This window comes from Hydractinia symbiolongicarpus, chromosome 4 (genome assembly GCF_029227915.1).
Source record: "Hydractinia symbiolongicarpus strain clone_291-10 chromosome 4, HSymV2.1, whole genome shotgun sequence".
Taxonomy (NCBI): domain Eukaryota; kingdom Metazoa; phylum Cnidaria; class Hydrozoa; order Anthoathecata; family Hydractiniidae; genus Hydractinia; species Hydractinia symbiolongicarpus.
The window spans coordinates 26,843,909-26,866,934 of record NC_079878.1 but is presented as its reverse complement, the minus strand read 5'-3'; the positions used below and the strand labels follow the sequence as shown (position 1 = coordinate 26,866,934).

Below are 23,026 nucleotides of genomic sequence, written 5' to 3'. Positions count from 1 at the left end.
TCTTGCTTACAAATCTTTCTCTATTTTTATTGCAACAACAAATAAGAATGTGTTTTTCTCATAAATTCTCTTTACGGCATTCGAAAATAGCATGTATTATAGGATTGTTTTTTCTGCCATTCTCTTCTTTTGGAATGATTCAAAACAACAGAGTTTTTTCTCAAAGAAAAAACAGAGGAGTTTCAAGTTAATTACGATATTAGTTACTGTTATGTTCCGGCTTTTGTCCTCTTTGTTTCCGTCGTACTAATTGTAATCATATTTTAGTAGATTTTGTTAATATCATTTCACTTTATTTATTAGTTGTCAGTACAATCTTGTGCTAACTACAGCAAATAAGTATTTTTATTCTTCTTTTTCTTTTCTTTCTTACAGCACTGTTTTTTTCCTCTATATACTGATATAAAGTCTTATTGTTTAAGTGAAAGGCACAGCACACTAGCATTTCTACCAAAAACTATATCATAAACTCTAAATAACCTCTTTTTTGAGTCAAACATGTCTTAATTTGGGGATGCGGTCCACAATACTTACTGAACAAGGCAAAATGCCTTAAAAACTTGGGTCTTCTGTATTATTCTACATTCTTAAAATGAAACATTGGTGTTTCCTTCATAACGCTGTTTGAAAGTAAATATTTTAATAACAGTGGGAAACAAGTTTGTGACCTTTTCTCTCTACTTCCCAAATATTTAGTATTTGTATTGCTGAACTAAGACTTGAAAGACAAAAGTATTACTAAGAAAAGTCTGACTACGCAAATATCATAATGTTAGCGTTATTATTGCCTAGAAAGTTGTGTGATCGATTTCTCAATGACTTTTGATAAGCTATGTAGAGCTTGACACGTGTACGCACTGAAATACTACCTTAAATAAACTTTTATTTTCCCATCCATGTATGTGTAGTTATTACTTTGTAGGATGTGTTTCTGGCTCATTGGTTTGCGTCTTGGCAATTTGCAGATCAAAATTATAAAGACTTAGTCCATGTGCCTCTGTACATGTCACTCTATCAACAAAATACTTTCACCAATGGATATAGCTCAACGAGATGAAGAAAAATATTATCATTTTTATGTTGATGTTCGAATTTGTGCGCTGAATTTAGAAAAATGCTAAAATATCAATTCACTTTAAAGGACGTACTAATATTTAGAAGAAATTACCTAAAATTTGAAAGTGCCAATCCACGTTAATTACAGAGAGATATAAATTAGAATTCTATGAAATGGCTACATGATTTTATGCTCATTTTTATCATTCTTTACTTAGCTAGAAAGTTATTTCTTTAAAACTATTTTTCCAATTTTATGAAACTAACTTAAAAAACAGGTATAAACTCTTATTTGACAAAGTTTTCAAATAAATACAGAATCCCTGCCTTTCTTAATATAAAGAGATTCAAATTATCAGCTTCAGAGAGTGAAAATTCGAATTACAGAGAGAAATTCTGTATTTCAAAATCAAGAAAACATAATTCAAGTTTTATTCAATCTTTATTTTCATTGTTTACATAAAAAAGAAACTCTATTTAAAAAGCTGTTGAATATTTGATTGCTTTACATTGGACGGACGATCTCTTTCGATATCACCAAGTGCTTTTCTCAGGTCGACAAATTGAATTTGTTAAAGCCCTGCTTACACTATTAAATTCAAATTAGGGACAGAATCGTGCTGAAGGGACTGAAAAACCGTAGATACTAAAAGTAGGAACCAGCAGTAACCAACAGTAACCAGCAGTATTTCGAAGTAACCACCAGAGAACCACCAGTATTATGAAGTAACCACCAGAGAACCAGCTGTTTTTTTAAGTAATTACAAGAAAACCAGCAGTTATTATTAATTTAAGCCAGATAAGGCTGCAGCAGCGGCGCAAAGTTATTAGGATTTTTGTGCGCAGCACTTCTTGACCTTAAAACTACCAAATATGATAAATAAAAGGGCACCTTGTTCTCAGGGCTTTTTTCTGATACTTTTTGCTCTTGCTATCTATATACATTTAAGTTGTTTTCACGAGGTCCATTAAAATGCATTCCACAAAGATTAATTTTCGAAAACATGAAGAAAATTCGCGGAATTCGCGATACCAAGTTAAGTTATTTATTTATTTATTTATTTATTTCGCCTAAAAGCAATAATGGAAACAAGAAGAACAGAACGAAAATAATATTTTCAGGATTAAGGTTTATTCTTTGAGATAAAATGTAACACGTTTCAAGAAAAAAACGTTCATATCGAAAGCACAAATTTTTTACTTGAACAGAAACCATGTGAGAAAAACAAATGTATATTTTCTGCCGGATGCCACGATGTTTCTCCACTTTACTTTGTCTACCAAAAGAAAAAAATGTCACGTTTTGGACCCTCCTCCGCACAGCGTAATATTTGGTTTACAATACACTAATTTCAAAATAAAAACCCTTTGGTCTTTTCGAAATTTCGAAACTTTTCGAATTCGAAAGTTTCGAATTAGAGAAATTCGAATTGAAGAAAGTTTTTTAAATGAATTTTTAAGGAAAATTGACAGTGACTGGAAGTAGAAATAATCGAATTATAGAGATTCGAATTAGAAGGAGTCGACTGTACTTAAATTTGATTCTTTATATGCTAATTATTCTTGTGTTGTTGTTTTTCAATTTTTCCGTTTTGAGTTGGAATCCACCTTCCACAGTTTTATTAACTGCAAAATGCAGAAAACACCAGGCCAAGTATAGTGTTGTTGTTAAATAACTAGAACCGGGTACAAGGTTGCTTCTATATCGTTTCAATTGTTTTCATTACTATCAGCCTTGTTGCCAACATAGATTATTAAAGCTGAACCGAGTCGAAATGTGGATATACAGCAGTAATGCTTATAAGAAAGGAACCCACAAAGGTGGTATATGTCGTATATTAAAATACTTAAATAGGAATTTGTCGAATACCTGAGAGAAAAAATTTTCATGTGAATGTCTATGTTTAACAGACGATGTCTGGCTTGTTATTCAATTAAATTTTTTTTATCCCAAGGTTATTAAAAAAAGCCCGATCTTTAAATGCGCCTGCGTTTTTTTATGGTGGTAGATGCATTTAAACACTTTTTTCTATGACCAAATCCGCAAACCTATATTTTGGTCATATCTATTAAATTAACGAGGATACCTTAAAACAACTGATCATCCTTAAAATCTCAATGAATTAACTTTTTTATGGAATAATTAAAAATAAAGTATGATCCACGCTCCAAAGGTAAGGCCATAAAGATCTAAAATGATAAATAAAGGTAGCGAGGAAAATTCATCTAATAAAAGAAACATACCAAAAGACTATACTGGAGTGCTGAGGACAATGGATCCAATATCCGGCTCACTGCCAGGCAGTTAAGGATGCGCAAAGTAGCTCAACTTTAATCTGATCACGCCAATTACATTTGTCCGCTATGATCGGTGGTTCGATGGTAGTGAACCATTCTCAGTGGGGAATGAGCACCAGGACCACGATAAAGGTTCATCTTTACCTACCTACATTATGCAATATTTGTAGACGTGGCAAAAATTGTTGTTGCAAGAGCGGCGTAAGTAATAGTGACAACAACAACAACAAAAATAATAATCAAAATGACTTTCTTCTTAAAGGTTACGACGCTAGTTAAGCTGTATAAGATTTTTTTTAATAATATTAAAGGATTTATATCAAAATATATATTTAAAGAGAGGTCAAGAGCCCACTACTAAATGAAATATACATGGGCTGTAAAGTGAATACTCTACGGCCTACTTTAAAGTAATATCAAGAATAACGGATTTAGGTATTACACTGCATCTCTACCGTTTCTCCGTTCTTATTCTAGGCATCTTTGGAATCTCTTTGCCGGTTCGCATGTTCTTTACACAAACAGCTTCAAAACCTTCAAAAAGGTATTAGAATAAAAGCATAACAAAAGCTATCTGTGGTGACACAAGGAAATAATAGCTTGCTTCATAACACACAAGAATTTTATTGTAACGGGCTTGCTCTTCATAAAGAATAGAAATATTTTAATACAATAGGAATTGTTTAGGTAACCGACCCATTCTCCTATGCTACAAAGCAAGTGTAAATGAGATGAAAATTTAGCGAGAATAAAGAAATATTAATTACTATTCCAATTCAAAAGAAAATTTATTAAAATCTAAACAATGATGCAAATATGCATAAAAAGGAGGCCGCCATTTTGTAAAAGTCTAAAAGATTTCTTCACCTATATGTCTTTATATACGTACGCTAACTACGAGCTTGAAAAGTTCTCCTTCTTTCATATACAACCACGGAAAACGTTTTTAAGTGTTCAACATAAAAAATATGTTTACGTTAAAATCTGTTTATTCATTAATGTTCTTTATTGTTCCATCCTTGCAGGGATACTGGTGGTAAGTATTCTTTCACTTTCTTATATTTTTACTGTCGTGTTAGGACGAAGCGTATTTTTTATATAAGCAATTATCAATCAGTAACAAATGTTCTCTTGGTTTCAGAAGAGTTGGTAGGCAATTCTGTAAATCACTCCCCCCCCCACTCTTTCCCTAATTTTTTTAGTGATTGCTCTACTCATTAACAAAATTAATTAATACACCTTCAAGGCGAATTGAACCTACTATCATACGGTCTTTTCAAACTGAATGATCTTTGATAGTTTATTCGATGTGAGCTCCAAGCTTAACTTGATTACATCTAGCAATTTTGTTAGCCTCTTTTTCATAAAGAGGCAGAAGTTTTTTTACAACGTTCTTTACATGTCTTATTTAAGAATTTTTTTAATTTTATTTTCATTAAAATTTCAAAAATACATTTTGTAGAAAATGTTATTCTATTTTTTATTTTTATTTATGATATACATAATCTTTGTTCATTGAGCCTCGTGTTAAAACATAATTCAACAGAGACTACAATCAAAACACTGGTTAGCCAACCACGAGTTTATTATAAAAAAATGTTAGACAACACAAATATTTTAGATTTAGTTAAATTTTCCGTCTGATCATTCAAAATTTTTACTAAACGATTCTTATAAAAAAATTTCTATAGGAAATAATGTATACTGCTTTGACCATCGAGAGAACATGTTGTAAAATAATTATTTTTCGACTGTTTTATTCCTCAAAACATCATTTATAACATGATCTTGGACATGTCACTTAAATTTTTAGCCATGCAACACACGTTGTGGCAGTTATAAATTATTGTTGACTCTCCAGTATGGAGTTTGTTTTCTGTGTAAAGCTATTAAGAGACAAATTTGTATAACATAACAAAAGTTCTAAATTTTGAAACTTTGATGAAAATACTTGCCGTTGTGTCAAGATGCTCGATTGTTAAAAGAAAGGGACGTAGGAATCAAAATCCGTGAGAATTTGGTTTTGACAAAAAAATAATTTCTAATTATAGAATATTTAGAAAACAACCAATTAATCAATTACCGATGACAATCCAACCGATTAAAAAGTAATTATGGATATAAAATTCTTGCTATTGTGCCGGAGTCCTACCGACAATGTCGTAACGTGTGTTATAAAGATGGCGTTAACTTGTGAATTCGACGCCGAAACCGTCATAACTGACATTTTATAAACAATTTTGAATCTACTGAGAAAAGTGAATTTACGTTGCAAATTCTAAAATTGATGAACGTTTTGTGTACCCAAGAAATCGTGCAATGTCATCATAATAATCATTTTACATAATAACCTTAATTGTTGACGAACAAGATGTTGTCATCTTTTGAAATTTTCACATCTACCTCATAATAATTGTTTACGTCAGCAATGTTTATCTTTCTTTCTAATAATCATATGACTAAAACATTAACTTGTGACACCGAATTATAACGAAATTTTCCTCGTCATCCATTTTATAGCTAAAAATTAGAGGTATTATTTACAAAAAAACTTTAATTTGTCCCCATCTGTTGGAAGAAAACAGAAGAATTTTTCATCATAGTTTTTTTCTTTCTCACAAAAAAAACCCGAAAAATCTTATAACCAACCTTCCTTATCATAAGTAACTTTCTTTTTCTTCTTACTGTTTACAAATGTTTTGTTGTTGCTTTTTTTGATCGAAAATTATTTGGAACAACTGTGTTTCCTGATAAGAGTCTGTAACACGACTTTTAAAAGACATGCTTGTTTCTAAAAGAATGCAACTACGTACTAAAGTTCTTACAAAAACTACATGAATTTGTATTTTAAAATATTTAACTCTATACCTACTGGGAGGTTTGAATATTTCAAGTTCTCTAGTTTTTCATTAAATCATAGACACGAAATTGTTTTACACGGTTTTATTTTGTATAAAAACAGGACTCGTTTGGAAAGCAGTTAATTTACTATACTGAAACGAAAATTTCTAGATAAATATATCTTAAATAAATAAAACTATTCTTTAGCTAAATAGAGTAAGTCAAAATACTAAAACGAAATATCATACAACTAGTCGAGATAACTAAATTTGCAACCTTGAACATAATGAGAACGCATCTATTTTTTCTATTTCTCTCTAAATGGTCACGCAGTATCAGTTGTTTAATTTTCTGCAGCTAGTAAACAATGTCCGCATTGTGAAATAAACCGCTCCATGGTCAAGAAAGGTGGGAAAGATCAGGAAAATTGGGCTGACTTCAGGAAAAAAAAGGACCATTTGAGATTTTGAATCTAAACGCGTAACATAAAAGACGGAAGTACTAAATCCGAAACATTGACAATTGACGTTTGACAAGTGTTATTTAGACATAAATAATGTTCTCTATTGGGTGTGGTATTATACTTTAAAAAAACACTCTCATTTAATTTTTGTCAAGGGTGTAGGTGTACTTATTTCAATCCCTTTCGGATAGGTGTTTCTGAATACTATTTTTAAGCTCCAAGAAGGAAAGATACATTCCTACTGTGTTACAACTTGCAAGTAAATAAACCTTATTCTTTTATATTTATTTTAGGACTGTTGGTAACATTGACATGAAGAAAATATCACCTCAAACTCTTATGACGCTGCATAAATTTACTGGACTTCAGAGAACTTTGATAGCTAATACGCCTAAACTACTCCCTGTCGCAGGAAAGGGGGCGTCTATGGCCATACAAGAGTGTAAAAAGCAATTTGAAAATAGAAGATGGAACTGCGCCAATTATAGTTCAGAGTCAGTGTTCGGCAAAGTATTAAATATAGGTTAGTTAGTATGCTGCAGAAAAATTGGTTTTGAGTTGTATTTTAGAATAAAATTTTATGGTTGTTTGGACCAAATTACCTTTTAAAGAACAAACTGAATTTTTTCAGCTATAACGACATTTTTATTTTTTTTTACTCATTTTTCTAATAGTTTATAGGACCTGAAGTCACATTTTAAAGACATTTTCAAAGTTTTCAAGTCCGGACGTATCATTGCTTTTGAGATAAAAAAAAATTGACTTCTCTTTTCCATTTTTTTAGAATATAACTGGACATATTTTTTTTATATTTTGCGGAACAATCATCTATAACCGTTAAATTCCTTCCTTTAAAAGTAATTTTTCACAACGAGGAAAAAAGATCTCCTGATGTAACGGTGTGCAAATATTAAGGCTCATTTCCGTCTGACAGCATTTTCTGCAATGTGTTCACAAGTTTTCTGTTAGCGCATGCCTACTTTGATAAAGTTAGAGACTTTTTTCAAGTGCTCGTGATAGCGGAAAATGCTGTCAAGTGAAAACAAGCCTTTAATGATTCTAGTTCAAAAATATGCAAATCATTTATTTTAGCCTGCCGAGAAACAGCCTTCATACATGCTATTACATCAGCTGGTGTCACATATGCATTGATCGAAAGTTGCGCCAGCGGTTTCATGAAACGATGTCACTGTTCCGCTGAATCAGGAAAAGGTACCCGAGTGAACAACTCTTGGATATATGATGGCTGCACTGAGAGTGTTCGGTTTGGTTATCAGAGAGGAAAACATTTTGTTGACGCGAAAGAAACAAGTCGAGATTTTAAATCCATCGTTAACCTTCATAACAACGAAGCTGGCAGATTGGTATGAGTATTTCCATAGCAACTGAGATATCTTTTTATATATGCCTCCTCCTAAGTAATCAGGCGCTTCTGCTAATAAGATTACAAATGATACAAACAAGTTGTTGATATCATTAATTCCCTTTTAAAAATTTTTAAAAAGTCTAATTTTAAACTACTCTATAGTGCCAAGTGAACCCCGATTGTTTATTTTAATTTTGGGCCTTTTTTGCAACCTTGCTCTATTGCCTTGTTTAAACCGTCAGTAATTAGGTTCAAACGGTATGTTAACAACTATTAAAACAATTCCCTTACAATATCTATTCTTTCCCACATCTGCCACTCAGGGCTGGGCCTTAGTTGTCTCCCCTATAAATTACAAATTTTTAATACATTTCCAAACCCCCACCACCTAAACTATTTCCACTATGTTTATTAAGAAACTGGATTTAATTTGGATCTAAAATGCTTTTTTGAATAAGCACTCTTCAGTAAGCTAAATTTCTTAAAATAACGAGATATTATTCAGAAAGAAAGAACAAGTCAAGAGAAAATACAACTGAAAATCAAAGAGTTATTACACATTTAAAAAATTTGATTCGCCTTTATAAGACTAACTGATATAAGTACACCAAGCGAAATATTTTTGGCTAAACATCTTTTCTTTTTCACATTCAAATGTCATTTACATATACATTCTTAGGATGTAATTATCACGCTATGTTTCTCACGCCATATTAATAATCCAGAACAAATAATAATGTTTTGTAAAAACTAAGTTTCGGTTGTTGCAAATTCCAGTTAAATTTGACAGATTTCTCTAATAAAAACATTGCAAGATTTGACAAAGTCTACCTTATCGAAGGGTTTATTTTCACGACACTGTCCAGGCTTGGTCTTTCATCACAGTGTGGCATTTTCAAAAGATGCAGTCCGCATTGCTATTTCTCCTGTGACGCGATAAAAAAATATTTTAAGAAAATACAGAACATATAAAAACATCAGCGTGTTTTCAAATCCAATATATTTAGTAAAAGCTTTCGGTCGAAACTTCGGCCATCTTCAGTTAAATATAAAGTTGTTAACATATATCACAAAAAAATACAGTACATCTAAAAATTAAAAGAGGTAAGATTGTTTAGTTTATTATAACAAAATAATATATGGCTGTTTTCTCAATACTTCCAGGCTGTACTTGATTCAATGAAAATAAAATGCAAGTGTCATGGCTTATCCGGAGCCTGTAACGTCCAAACATGCCGAAAAGTACTTCCAACATTCCGACAAGTAGGCTATCTACTCAAAGAAAAATACAACACAGCTTCTAAAGTGGTGCCAGTACAAATCACCGGAAGTCGACGTATTACACGTAATAACTTAGGACCAAGCAGTTCTATACATTTAAAACCAACATTGAAAGACTTGGTTTACTTTGAAGAGTCGCCAAATTTTTGCGTCCCAAGTATATCCGAAGGTTCGCTAGGAACACAAGGCAGATATTGTAACGCATCCCTCAGAGCAAAAGGTGTTAATGGCTGTGAACTTCTATGCTGCGGTAGATCTTGGAAAACGAAGATTTTAAAACGTGTAGAAAACTGCAAGTGTCTTTTTGAATATTGTTGCACCGTGTCGTGCCAAAAATGTACTGTAACACGCGAATATAGCACCTGTCTATAATGCTATTCATAATATACACTATATAACAAATGCTCTTTCAAAACAGAGCATGCAAGAGACACGAAATTATCCACAAGACGTATATATATCAGATCACAGGCAAGTTACGTAATGATAAAGTAATATGAAATATATTACTGTATACACGTGTGTATGTATACTAACATGTTTTAAGCAATTTTTTTAATATATAAGTTATTTAAATTAATCATGGTAGTGACATTAACGGATATACTTCAGTTTAATGAAAGTTCAGGGCTTCTCACAAGGCTTATAATGTTGTGGCAAAAATATTGACATCTGGAAAGTTATTTGCGTATTTCAACGGTACCGCAGCCTAAGGAAATATTTTGCATTTTCAAAAGTTTTTTACTTTCTTTTTAGGCAGTTCTCAAACAAAGTGAACTTTTAAGTCACACACGAGCTAAGGTCCACTCCACCACCTTTTCCTTATGGGTATTCTAAATTGGTATATCTATGCATTACATTTTAACTAGGTTAACATAGTTCGAATGGTAAGGTTAGTAGCATCCACGTTTTCATGTTGTAACAGTTAGAAAAAATGTCGTCGGATATAACTGATAAAATAGAATTCAACTTATATTCAGATTGCCAATAGCTAATGATGAATATTAGGAAAATACACCCTTTACTTCTTATCTGTCAAGAACCAATTCAATTTCCTGCAATTAAAATGGAAATAAGGGCTTCATCTTCTTCTTGAGATACGGATATCTCCTACTTTTTTTAAAAAATTATTCAAGAACTAGTTTTATGGAACATAATTTTCAGTCTGGAAAGCGATCTCAATATGTAGTCCTGTATTTTATATAAACACAGTTCCTGTACTTGAATTTTACGTGAAATCTGGCTTGTTCTTGTTCTGTTTTATTATACTCTTTTTAAGACATCATTTTATACTCTCGTGATGTTTCATTTCTTTTTTTCTGTAAAATATTTTTTATTATTTATTTAACGCTTTCATCAAATGTAAATAATTCGAATTCTAAAAAGGTATTTATAAATAAAAGGATTGTTCTTTAAACTTTGGGACAGTAAAATAATTTCTACTTTTCAGGACGTTATTTAATCATAATTAGAACGTGAACTATGTTTTATTGACAGAGCATGACGATGCGTTTCATATCAAGGCTAACCAAGGAGATGTCCCCTACAAATTTGTACCACTATTGTTACAACATATTACTTCTTAAGAGCCTCCTACTCATTCAGCCCGCCTTTTATTATCTTATGGTCTCTTTACGGTCTCAATTGGGTATATAAAAACGAATTACATTGTGATTTAGTTTATACTTTATGACATTTGAAACTTCATTACTTAGAACAGTCCCAATGTTTTAGGTTTTTTGATTAAACCACACTATATATAGCCAAATAAAAAAGTCATGTGAATGACCACTTAAAATTGCACAGAAACAATACCGACACAGACATGTTGCAGTACTTGTTGAGCGTTTGGAGTACATTCTCTTTTATGTGTATCTGTTTTTTTTCCAATGGTCTGTGAGATAAACAGTAAAAGATAAACAGTAAAAGCTCCATTGCTTGTGATTTTTTAACAATTTGTGATGCGCCTTTTATTGGCAGACTTCGCGTGGATTTTCGACAAAAGTTAGGAGATCGCTTAATATGGTTATTTGAGTATTGTTTATTGTGTTCAGCTCCTTCTGACAGTATTTGCTAAAAGTTTAGACAGGATTGATAAAAAAACCCCGTGCAAAAAGACCAGTCTAGGTAAAATATCGCAAAAGAGAAAAAAGAACTAAAGAACAAAGAAAATTAAATAAATTGTCAAAGTTAAATTTTCCTAAATTTTAAACCTTAAAATTAAAATTAGAAAAAAAATCAAAAATTCGGATGTAAACAATTCAAAATTCAAAACACAATTTATTGCAAATCACAGGTCAGACTTAAATGCTTTTGATGATGCTGATGCTGCTGTTTCTGTAATTGTGTTCGTTTTTTTAAAAGTTCGACAAAACAAAATGATAATCTGATAAAAAATAAATAAAAAAATAATTCAAATAATAGTTGTAAAAAAGGCCTTTATACAAATATATATATTTAATTATTTTTTTAAAAAACGCATTTTTTGTTCTGGATTTATTTATTTCAGCTTCAAGTCTTCATATAAAGGCTTAAAGCTGAGCTTGTTGCACATATTTGCTGCTGGAATACAAAGATTTCTTGTTGTTACAGTCGAACATCTTACTTTATAACAGACAACATTAAGACCTCAATGAAGCGTCCGCCGCAGCAGATGTTCTAGAGTGCCAGGGCAAAAAGAATCGTTTTCAGGTTCCAACAAGCTTATTTGGGAGAAGTATATAAATATGATCTAAAACGTTAGGCTTGGCCGTCTTCGCTATAAAGCGGTCAGCTATAATGAGGTTTGATTATCAGGATCGGACCGTCATTTTACTCGTCCCTAAAAAATGTACGTTGCAGAAAGGGTATCTACTTAAAATGATATCGGCTAGAAGGAGGTTTTACTGTCTCAACTTTTATACGAACCTGTTTCAACCTGAGGTATTCTTACTTTGTTTCTATCTTGAGTATTTCTATTTGATTTCTTTTCCTTCTACAAAAGTTTTAAAAGCCTGATGACATCTAGTAAAAAACTGGCATAACTGGCATTACTTTGGCGAAATATTTAAAAGATAAACAAAATACATGGAAGATTGCCAACGTCATTTTAATAATAACACATATTGGTTACCTCATTGTCCCTTAGGGCATTGAATGATTTAACGCAGCTTGAAATACACCTTTCCCGAATTTATATTTTGTAAAATATTGCGTGCATGAAAACGAGGCAAATCTTGGTAAACATTATTCGCGTTCATATAAACATGGAGGAAGACAATTCTATGAGAGATATTTTGCTTAAAATAATTGAGGAAAATATAGATTTAGTCTTCGATGAAACTGAAGAAAAAGCGTGAGGGAAAACATGGGGGGAATGCCACTCTTCACGATAAAAGAAATTGAAATGCATCGACAAAATAGTGGTAAACAGCACGGTGTGGCAATTATTAAGAGTTTGGAGCGTGGCAGAAAGTTTAGGGATGAACTATACATATCTGCTGATAGCATTTTCACATCAACAACTATATTTGCTCCTAGTAAAAACAGAATTTTTAAAGACTTAGTTATGGTCAGCCCTGTAAAAAGTAATGCTGACAAAAAGGTATCCATCTAACGTTATATGATCCTAGAGTTAATGATAGTTTGTGTAACATAAATCCAAGAATATTAAAACTGCAAGAAGATATGCTTATGGTTGGGTTGACAAACGGGTTGGTTTTGCTCATTGTATTGACAGTACACGAAAAAGAAAAAACAACATTAAATATGCGAACTTTCTTGTTCGATCTACATTGTCACACCAACTACTACCGTTAAAACATAATATCAGATTGTTACTAATAATAATATATCAAATACTTCAAATAAACCAAAACATAACGAAACACAACCCTATGAGTTAATTGATGTAAATCCTGTATTAATTCCAAAAGATTGGGGTGAATTAAATCAACATTACACACACAGATAGCCGTTCAGTAAAGTCGTTTATAGTATCATCAATTAGTTTTTCTTTTAACATTGAATTCCTCAGTTTTGATAGTTTCTAATTCATCAGGAGTGAAAAAACCAGGTTGTTCTTCAGTGATCTCAGCAGAATCAGATGAAGAACTTTCATATGTGCTTTCAGAATCTGTTTCGACTACTACAGGAAGTGCTCTTTTTTCGGACTTTTCCTTTTTTGTGTTGTATTATTTTGTTTGAACGAAAATATATATGGCACAGAGCCATTGATTAATGTTTTCCGTTCACAACCAAAACCTAATTTTACACAGTGTACTTCAAAGTGGACGTCGCATACTTTTGTGTTCTTGTTTACTGTGAACACATCACACCTCCCCTTCTACGTTATCTTGAAATGATGCTTACCCATTGTTTTCTCAAACTTGGATCCGATGGAAATGAAAACATTCCAATGCCTGTTTAACTCTGGGTTTATTAAGAGTAGAACTTTTGCATAACAGTACGCAACAAGAGTTACCAGGTCGAGAGGTTGATATACCTGGATAGATTAAAGTATGATAAATTTCTTGCTGACCTTTCTGATTGCTACTCGCCATCATAAATACATATTCTTCTTTTACAAGACAAGTATGTTTTTAAATACATTATAAGTGGTTTCGTTAAGAAAAACCTGCAATCCTTTAGAAAAATACACAATAAAAGAACATTCACAACGCATAAAAGTATCACACTCACCAGCTGTATTTTTAGTGTTTACAAAGTTTACTAAGAAGTGCCTCGTTTTCATGCCGATGATGTAATCGATAATTTAAAATTCGGGAAAGGTGTATTATCTTATAAAATTAAATTTACTACTATAGGCAACGTCAAAAAATATATAGGAAGCAGTAGAGGACTTTATTATGACTTTCTTTATATTATCAACCATTTTTTTTATACTTCAAACATATCACAAAGCGACGGCCACCCTATAAAGTTCATTAAAAAAACATTTTCCAGTCACTATGTTTTGGTGACGATAGTAACTTGAATTGTGTATGTTGATATACTTAAGCATGTTGTTTTGAAAAACACATATAGATATGATGTGAAGTACTTTCGATTTTATAACACAATGAAATTCAAAAATGTAGAATGTGACCAGTGAACGATGATGTTTCTAATAAGTAATTTTTATTTTTAAGGATTTTTTAATTTATAATGTTTTTTACTATTGCAAATTCGTTACCTCTATCACGTAGAGAAAAAAACGACCTAATGACCTAATGGTTAAACAGGCTTTAATGTTTTTGATGACGTCAGCAATCCAGTTATTCTGAAGCAGATATGGTTGCCGAGCCTTAACCAGTTTGACCAATTTGACCTTAAAAAGTCAGTTGTTTCCATTCAATCTTATATATTAATTCCCTTGCGTGAGTAAAACTGTGAGTCCACGACACGGAAATCACGGGTCACTTTCTTATGACGTGGCTGTACGCTAAAATTTAACTAAAAAGATTAGGGATTTACTTCATAGAAATCGCACATAAGGTGTAAATATATAACCCGCTGCTAATAACGATATAAATATATATACCCTTATGCCAAAAAACTCTATGTTAGCATATATATATAGGTATCGCTACATATGAAACGGTATTAGATATTCACAAAGCATACGGACTGTTAAATGAAGCTCCCAGCATAAAACGGAAATTGTGTTTACGAAAAAGATGGCTGTTCTTTTTGAGTATTCTCTACTCTTTCATTCAAAATAAATCTTTAAAAAAACATTTGAAGAAGAGCATGGTTTTATAAATTAATCATAGCAAGGTTCTGTAAGGTTTTTTTATGTTTTATTTTCAGTTTTGATTATATTATTGTTGCCAGACATGTTTTATAGCTAGCATCATAAAAAGCCAACCACCACTAACAACTAGCTAGCTAGCTAGGAATATATATATATATATATGTAGCCATGTTCTTTATACCTAGCTAAGTCTCCACTTTATATTTAAGTGACTAGCTATTAGCTGCTGTAGCTAGCTAATGCTAGCTTTAAACTAAAGATTCCCAGTATATATATTCCCACAAAACACATCAAACGTTATTAACCCTGAAAATTTTAAACAATTTTCCTGGGTTTTTTTTGGTTTGCGAAGTTCTTTTCCTCCAAATATTCTGAAAATAAAGTTCAGAAATTACTTATTTTTAAAATGTAAATTTAATTTGTTTCAAATTGTGGGCAAAAACCTTAATCAGCATGCTAAAAGAACTGACTTTTCTTAATTTAGAATTACTAAACACAACCATTTTCTTACATTTGCGTATGGCTTATATTTAATACACCAAAAGAGCTACTTTGTTGATTTCAATTTTATACTCTTTGTAAGCTATTTTTTTCTTCTTTTTGACATTTCTGTTTTACTACTCAATTTTTACATTTTATAAGTTATTTGGAACAGAATGGTATGAAATAGACCAAAATACCTGATCTTAGTTGTTTTTAATTTACAGGCTGTGTCTGTGAAACTTTAAGGGGAACATTTGGTGGAAGACAATGGCATGACATATACTGATAGAACTGTTTTTTGTTGTGTTAGATGTTATATCTGAACCTTTTTGACATTTTATGTTAATTTTGCGAGGAAGGACCATATATATATATATACACAGAAGAAGAATTCAATTTTACACCTTGCAAGCTTTGTATAAATTCTTACTGGGGAGGACTCCGTGCAATATATCGAAATGACTGATCCTTCTCGATTTAAATTTGATGTGTTCTAAATCGTATATAGTTTTGGAAATTTTGTGTAAGATTTAATGGGTAAGGGCTAGATGCAATATGTCAAAAAAACTTTTTTTGTTGAATCAGAAGCACTCCCTACAACCATTCTTTTTTTTACAGTTTGTGAAGCTTTTGTGAGGAAAGAGTGTATGCAATATTATCGAAATAACTGATTTTTGTTGCAAACTGTTTTTCTTTGGCATTCTGGATTAAAATATTGTTTTAGAGGGCATATATATGCAGTAGATATATGTACTGAAATAGTTAAATTTTGCAAACTTTGATTTTGTTGTTACCTCTCATTTTTTACATTTTGATTAAACTTTTGTGGGAGACCGTCGGTATGCGAAGGACCAAAATAAGAGATTTTAGTATTATTTAGAATTTGTATTTTGTGTTGCAAAATTGGTGCAAAAATTGACATAAAATGAACTTATATAGAGAATGATTGCTGTTGTTTAACATGACTCATTATGACTTATATATATAATTTATGAAAATTTGTGACAGAATATTATGTGAGATTTGAAATTTTGTTTACTTTATTGATGGTAAAACAGCATGCAAATTGCTAAAAGGACTTTATTAATTTTAGATTTAAACACCGTTTTTTTGTTGGCATCTTGTCTAAAGTTTGGTGAGGAAGGACTGTATGCAATATATCAAATAATGTTTTATTGCATTATAATTTGTCCTTGCAAATCCCTTTTTTTACACCTTAGATAAAAAATTCTGTCAGAGGCACAATTTATTGTTTATTTTTCACATTGTGTGTCAACCTTTGGCAGGGTTTGCAATAAACTAACTGATTTTAACATATACAATGAGAGAGATTTGTGTTTGACATTGATCAGCTTTTTTGTATATATGTGGCGTTTTAAGTGATTTAAATTTTATGGGTGAGATGTATGTTGAAATGCTTTTGGAAACTTCTTTCCGAATAATTTTCGCATTTGTCAGATGGTCAGAGCAAGTAATTTTAGTAGATTTAGATTTTAAATGTCACATAAATACTGCAGTTGTTGAAAACCTTTAATTTTTTTGGTCATTTATATAATAATGCAGATGTAAGATGCGCACTGCTGTATTGTTTGTTTTTTGATGGACATATATCTGCTACATAAATTAAATGGAATACAGTGGATTCTTCCACGGGAAACAGCTAGTCATTTTATTAAAAAACATTGACGGCGATCTTATATGTCGACGTTGCGATGTAACGTCAAAATAACAAGTGTGTTTAATTGGGATATAGTTTCTCAGCTATTTTTAATGAAAAAAATGTATGTTAACATCTCCTTTTACAAGCATGCTGATTATGTTAATATTAACTAAGGATTAATTAGGTTAGCTAACCGTAATGAAAGAGAGGGATATGTTAATATTAAATTCCAAATGATACAGGACTTTTTATAAGAATACACTAAGCATATTTAAGAGATGAAATTAGACATAACGTTAAAAATATGCTCATTATCAGAATTAATCATCATCAGAAGCTGCATCTCGGTTTAAAAAAGGGTAAATTAACACGGATCGGATCATCCCAACGAGTGTTAAATATTGTTAATCGCAACAGAAAGCAAAATAAGAATGGAATTCAAATAGGACGTTTTCTTTCTTAAAATATTGTTTTTTCCAACTTTGTCGTAAGTACATCTTTAAATAATCCCAATTTCTACAAACCCAAAAAATATCTCTCCAGTTAGCAAATACAAATTTCGAGAAATATTACCCTTGGTCAGCTCGGTCTACAATTTTGACAGTATAGATAGACAAAACAGTTTATATTGTGCTATTAGAATGATTTTCAAAATTTCATCAAAAATAGCAATCCCAACAGCTGATTTATTCTTGACTGCAGCAGTTTTTCAACATTGGATATTCCCAAACACTATTAACACTAAGTCAGCCTGGCTTTCCAGAATCGAACTATCACATGGAATTTTGCATTCAGCCCGCTTTGCTGAGATCTCACTTTGACAAAGCAAGATCTCGGTTGGCGCTTTTACTATTACTTTTATTGAGATTACACTTTTTAAAACAAACGAAGGCTGCATTTTATTCTTAGACATTTATGTATCACTAACAAAAACGTTGCAACTAACTCATTGCAATAAACAACTTTAAAATCCGAAAAGCAAATGTAGGTTTGCGCTCGTAAACTGACAAATATGAAAGTTTATCTACCATATCTAGCATGCTCAGTTCAGCCCTAGCTCTGTCTGCATCTCGTTCAACGAGCTGACGAAGTACTTCTTTCTAATGCCTGGAAAATTGTAACTTCAAAGAAAATCTAGTACCAGTTAGGAAGTAAGTCGATATTAAAAAGTTGTTAATGACGAAACATGTAACGGCACATATCGTCGATGTAAATGTTACAACATGTACAATGAAGAGGGAAACTCTATTTCATCATCCTATGTGAATATTCATTTTTCTATGTCCTATCAGTGTAGGAATAAATGATAGGTGTCTTAAGTACATCAAATAACTTTTGTTTTCGTTCACTTATGACAACGTCATAGTGAAGCCAACTAAGGTTTAATTATGCTAATTATTTCAAGACAAGTTCTCTTCAACAGAAGTAATGTTTAAATTTACTACTTCATTGTGGTATTCCAGAAAAATCATGGTTCCTCTAAATCAGCCACTGGTTATGATTCACATGTCTTACTGGTATCTGGTTAAAAAGCAGCATTTCTCAAGTTGTATATTAAGCCTAATATGCTTTCTCTTTTTACCTTTCAAATATTTGTGAAAATGATTTAATAAAAATTTTAAAACAATTTTCGCCTGAAACGATATTAACTTTCAAAAATTACAAGTTTGACGTCAGCATTATTGGCATGACTTTTGTACACTGCGTTGACATTTTTTCAAGGCAGGGACGGTTGTGTCCATAAGACTTCCATTCTACATTCCAAACTTATTACATCTTATATCATAATCGTTGATGTGTCCATGTTGTTTTTATTTCTAAGAATGATAATAATTATTAAAATTTATTTATAGGTCTCGTGTTTTGATACTCTTTGCTAGAAAAACTTTGTAATCCTGAAATGAAAATATTTGGATTTATGTTTTAAACATTCACGACCGCAACAAAAATATTTATAGTCGTTTTTATTTGTTGGGAAGATCCCTGTTCAAAGAAATATCGTAAAATCTATTTGGCGTTTTTGAAGCATTTGAGGCAATAAAGTTAACACACACAAAACACTTTCACAAATGTAAAGTATTTTGAATCTCTGTTGACACAACACGCATACATAAGTGGTTTCTATTATACACGTCATTGCTAGCTCACAGAGGATGTGCAAAAGAAAATCACTCTTTAAATTATCTTCCTCATATTCATGTAATTTCCCCATGTACACAAATTAGTTGTGATGGGTAATGACGGCAATTGGTTGGGATGTGTTAAATCATCATCGAGTAATGGAATTAACATTCTTCATTGGTAAGTGGGTAGAAATTTATGGCACAAATGATTTTTTCTACTAACAGTTGCAGCAGTAATACATGTACTTTTGATAAGACAGTATTTGCTTTGGTTTGAAAGCTAAAACCCACCATTATTTGCTGTTTCTAACTGGGTCAGTAAACTTTAGAACTGTTTAGGTTAGAAAAATTAACACTATTTACTGTTGTTAATTTTTAGTTTTTGTTGTGATAATCTATCAAGTTGAAGCAGATGGATGCAGCATCTATTTTACACTTTTGGAAAAACTGAAAATAGAATCACAGGAAGTCGTAGATTACATTAAAAGGATTTTAAAAAAATTGGTATGTATTTTTATGTATCTACAAATTTTTTTACAAATGAAAGGGAAGTATCGTTGGGACTTTTATAAAAATAATTTAGCGAGATTATTATTTAAAGAAAGAAGTAGAGGTCGGCATTTAGATGACTGGTCAAATACCTAAGTAATCATCTGAGACGCTGAAATAATTGTACAACCATACTGCATTTGCAATGATCAAGTCATTCTGGGATGGTACCGAAATACTAATTATAATTCTGCCATATAAAGAAAAAATATTACATTATGAGAAACATTAGGTGACACAATATACTAATTTTACTGTGTAATGAACAAATCAATGTTTAAATCTTCTCAGGTTTTTGTGCATTTGTCTCTTCATTTGTCTACACATCAAATTCTTTTTTCATTCGCGTTCCACAAGAAGCTACTACAACTTTTAAAGGATTAGATATGTGATAGCGTTAGGCTCTCGGTTCAATATCATTCACGGGGAAAGCATACAAAGTTAGCATAAAAGTTTCTTGCTGACGTCAACACTTTTGTGATGAAGTCATCAAATCATTAAAAATACTAATAATACCATATTATGAAAGATGTATTATTAGGAAAATCTCAACTTTTTTATTTTCAATTCTAGTTTACCTTTCTAACTTTTTTACATATTCAGTTGGAGACATTCTATCATTTAAGAAAACGGCAAAAGCTGTTATAAGCATTAGCATCAGATGTTTGTTAAAGCGATGCGCAGAAGTCTTTAGAATTTGCCTTCAGGTGTACAGTCATTACAATGATAAAATTTCACATTTTATGTATACCATTCCTTTTTTATCTATTTTTGTTTCTAGTAGCTATGTAAAAACAAAAATTCAGATTGAATGAACTTTACTAATACCGGTACCATACAGATATAAAATATATCTCCATCGAAAGTGAATTTCTGTTAATTAGAGTTCGGTTTTTGCTTTTCATCGACTTTCTATGCACTTACATAGCATAATGCTCAAAGAAACGAAAACAGATTGGTGTTTGAACTTCTACAAATGTTTAGGAAAAAATCACTGGGATTTCCTGCGAGTTTTCTCGTATCTGTGGCAAACCAACTCACTATAAAGAATGGAAGAAGAACAATTCAATACATGAGATGACTGTAAGATGGTATTTCATTTTGAACTAACGTGTAAAACACCACGAGCATCTGTTCTAGGACTCTTCACATGCTTATAATTAACGGACTACCTGAGACCAAAAAAGGACTAATTTCTTAAAGCTGATTCAATCCATCTATTATGGAATGGACGAAATAATGAAATCGTCAAGATACCTTTAAATCCCAATATCTCTGTAACCGTTCGTCTAAAGTGCATAATCCTATACATTTTCAACAGCTTGACAATTTCTTTAAAATATTTCTTGCAGATGCACTACTAACGCTATTAAATCTCCTAAACAACCTATGTTTTCGTTTTTTGCCTAAATTGATGTTTTCACGGGTTTAACGACTAGTGTCTATTATTACTAGACTAAGGCAATGTCAGTAGGGTTTCTCTACAGGGTTCTAACTTGCGAAATATGTCTTTACCTCTGAGGACATAATTTAGTTTTGTTTCTGAAAAGTTGCAAAAAGTTTTAAATTGTTTTTATTAGTTTGTACGAACCTTATCCGTCCACAGCCATGTCATTCAAAGATTTTTAGACGTGTTAAACATCCAACTTATGAATGAAACACTACACGTCTCAATCACGCTGCAGTCGTTGGGGGAATTGAAGAATAACACTCAAATTGCCGTAAAGGTATATTATTTTTGCCCGTGCACGTAAAAGCCAAATTACATTTCAGTAAGTTTTAGATAATTATATATTAAGCTAAAGGAACAAAAAATTGTTTTGACAATGTACGGCGTGCAATAAAAAGAGTTAAGAATCTCTTTATAGATTTTGAAAAATCTTTAAAGTTCTGCGTTGATAATAATAATGTTACCGACAATTTTAAAGTTTGTTGGTCTTAGTTAATTTAGGTTTTTGCAAAACTGGGCGTGGTCATTTGTGACACATCCAAAATATACGTAAAGCAAAACTCAAATGTTTAGTAACCATTGTCTTTACCACAAACACTTTTTTAAGGAATGCGTAAGGCAATATTAGAAGAGGTGGAATAGGAGATCATGCTGATTTCACGGAATTGAATCTCTTTGATCATCCACTTTAAGATTTTTCATAGTAAATTTATAACATAAATTTGACAATTACAGTTTTATTATAGAGTATTTTATAGCATTCTTTGTTCCCGCAATTCTCCTTCTTTGAGATTATTTAACGCAATAGAGTGCTTTCATAATGAAAAAAAACAGAGGAGCGTAAAAATAATTTCGATATTTAATATATCTGAAATTATTCCAAATTTTTACCTACGGGTGGATGGTAATGGACAAACACTTTACGCAGAATACTTTTAATTTTTGTTTTTATACTAACTGGATCTGATTTCCGTTCTAGGATCTTATCGACGGATGTCAACAACAGACACCAGGAAAACCGATTGCGACACCATTTCCCATAGCCGCGCATGCAGGAAGAATATCAAGCGCCACACTTTTAAGAATTTTATACCAACTGAAAATAATCATTGCCACACAAAGAAATTACTACTTTTGCAAGATAATGGAATTTCTAAACAAAAGGAACAAATTTTGTCAACCCTAAAATTAGGAACAATGTTTTGACCGTTTGCCGCTGGCCATTGAATCCTTAAAAGTTAATATTACCATACAACCATTAAGATAACGTTGCCTCCTATATAACACTGAAATAGGTTTGACATATACAATACTGTAATTCTATCATGCATCATGCAGTTTAACGATATTTTTACATTCTGATATTCTCTTCGTTTAATACACCTCTGTGACATCCACTCCTTCTTTTACCTTGTGTCTTACAGTGAAACGAGTGACAAGTGTATTAGCTCACTAAATTGGCAAGTTCTTTATATTCAATGTTCACTCTAACATGCTTTTTCTACATTTAAAGTTTAAATAGTAAAATTTCACGCTTGGAAATTTTATTTAATTAAGACGACATTATTTATTAATATATTTATTTATTTAAAAAAGCAATTGTCCAACAAATATAGTTGACATACAATTATTCAGAGTTTGTAAATTTTCTTCAAATAAATACCCGTACCTTTTACTTCAATAACAATCTTCCATAGAAAGTTACAATAGTTTGCTAGAACT

General features: G+C 31.5%; 2 protein-coding genes across 2 annotated transcripts; both read left to right on the top strand.

The window, feature by feature from the left end:
* Positions 1 to 4,220: 4,220 nt before the first annotated feature.
* LOC130642145 (protein Wnt-1-like) lies at positions 4,221 to 10,590 on the top strand. Its single transcript, XM_057449233.1, has 4 exons — positions 4,221 to 4,390; positions 6,952 to 7,181; positions 7,751 to 8,022; positions 9,189 to 10,590. Exons 1-4 carry the CDS (start codon positions 4,323 to 4,325, stop codon positions 9,675 to 9,677), a joined length of 1,059 nt encoding a protein of 352 aa, XP_057305216.1. The 5' UTR covers positions 4,221 to 4,322; the 3' UTR covers positions 9,678 to 10,590.
* Positions 10,591 to 19,104: 8,514 nt separating this feature from the next.
* On the top strand, positions 19,105 to 22,840 carry LOC130640692 (uncharacterized). Its single transcript, XM_057447208.1, has 5 exons — positions 19,105 to 19,483; positions 19,685 to 19,809; positions 20,839 to 20,937; positions 21,435 to 21,581; positions 22,284 to 22,840. Exons 1-5 carry the CDS (start codon positions 19,420 to 19,422, stop codon positions 22,488 to 22,490), a joined length of 642 nt encoding a protein of 213 aa, XP_057303191.1. The 5' UTR covers positions 19,105 to 19,419; the 3' UTR covers positions 22,491 to 22,840.
* Positions 22,841 to 23,026: the final 186 nt, after the last annotated feature.

Coding starts and splice junctions, on each gene's coding strand:
- LOC130642145 (XM_057449233.1), top strand. CDS start 4,323: ATGTTTACGTTAAAATCTGTTTATTCATTAATGTTCTTTATTGTTCCA. Junction 4,391..6,951: donor TCCTTGCAGGGATACTGGTG/GTAAGTATTCTT, acceptor TATTTATTTTAG/GACTGTTGGTAACATTGACA. Junction 7,182..7,750: donor CGGCAAAGTATTAAATATAG/GTTAGTTAGTAT, acceptor CATTTATTTTAG/CCTGCCGAGAAACAGCCTTC.
- LOC130640692 (XM_057447208.1), top strand. CDS start 19,420: ATGACGGCAATTGGTTGGGATGTGTTAAATCATCATCGAGTAATGGAA. Junction 19,484..19,684: donor GGAATTAACATTCTTCATTG/GTAAGTGGGTAG, acceptor GTTAATTTTTAG/TTTTTGTTGTGATAATCTAT. Junction 19,810..20,838: donor AAAGGATTTTAAAAAAATTG/GTATGTATTTTT, acceptor ACAAATGTTTAG/GAAAAAATCACTGGGATTTC.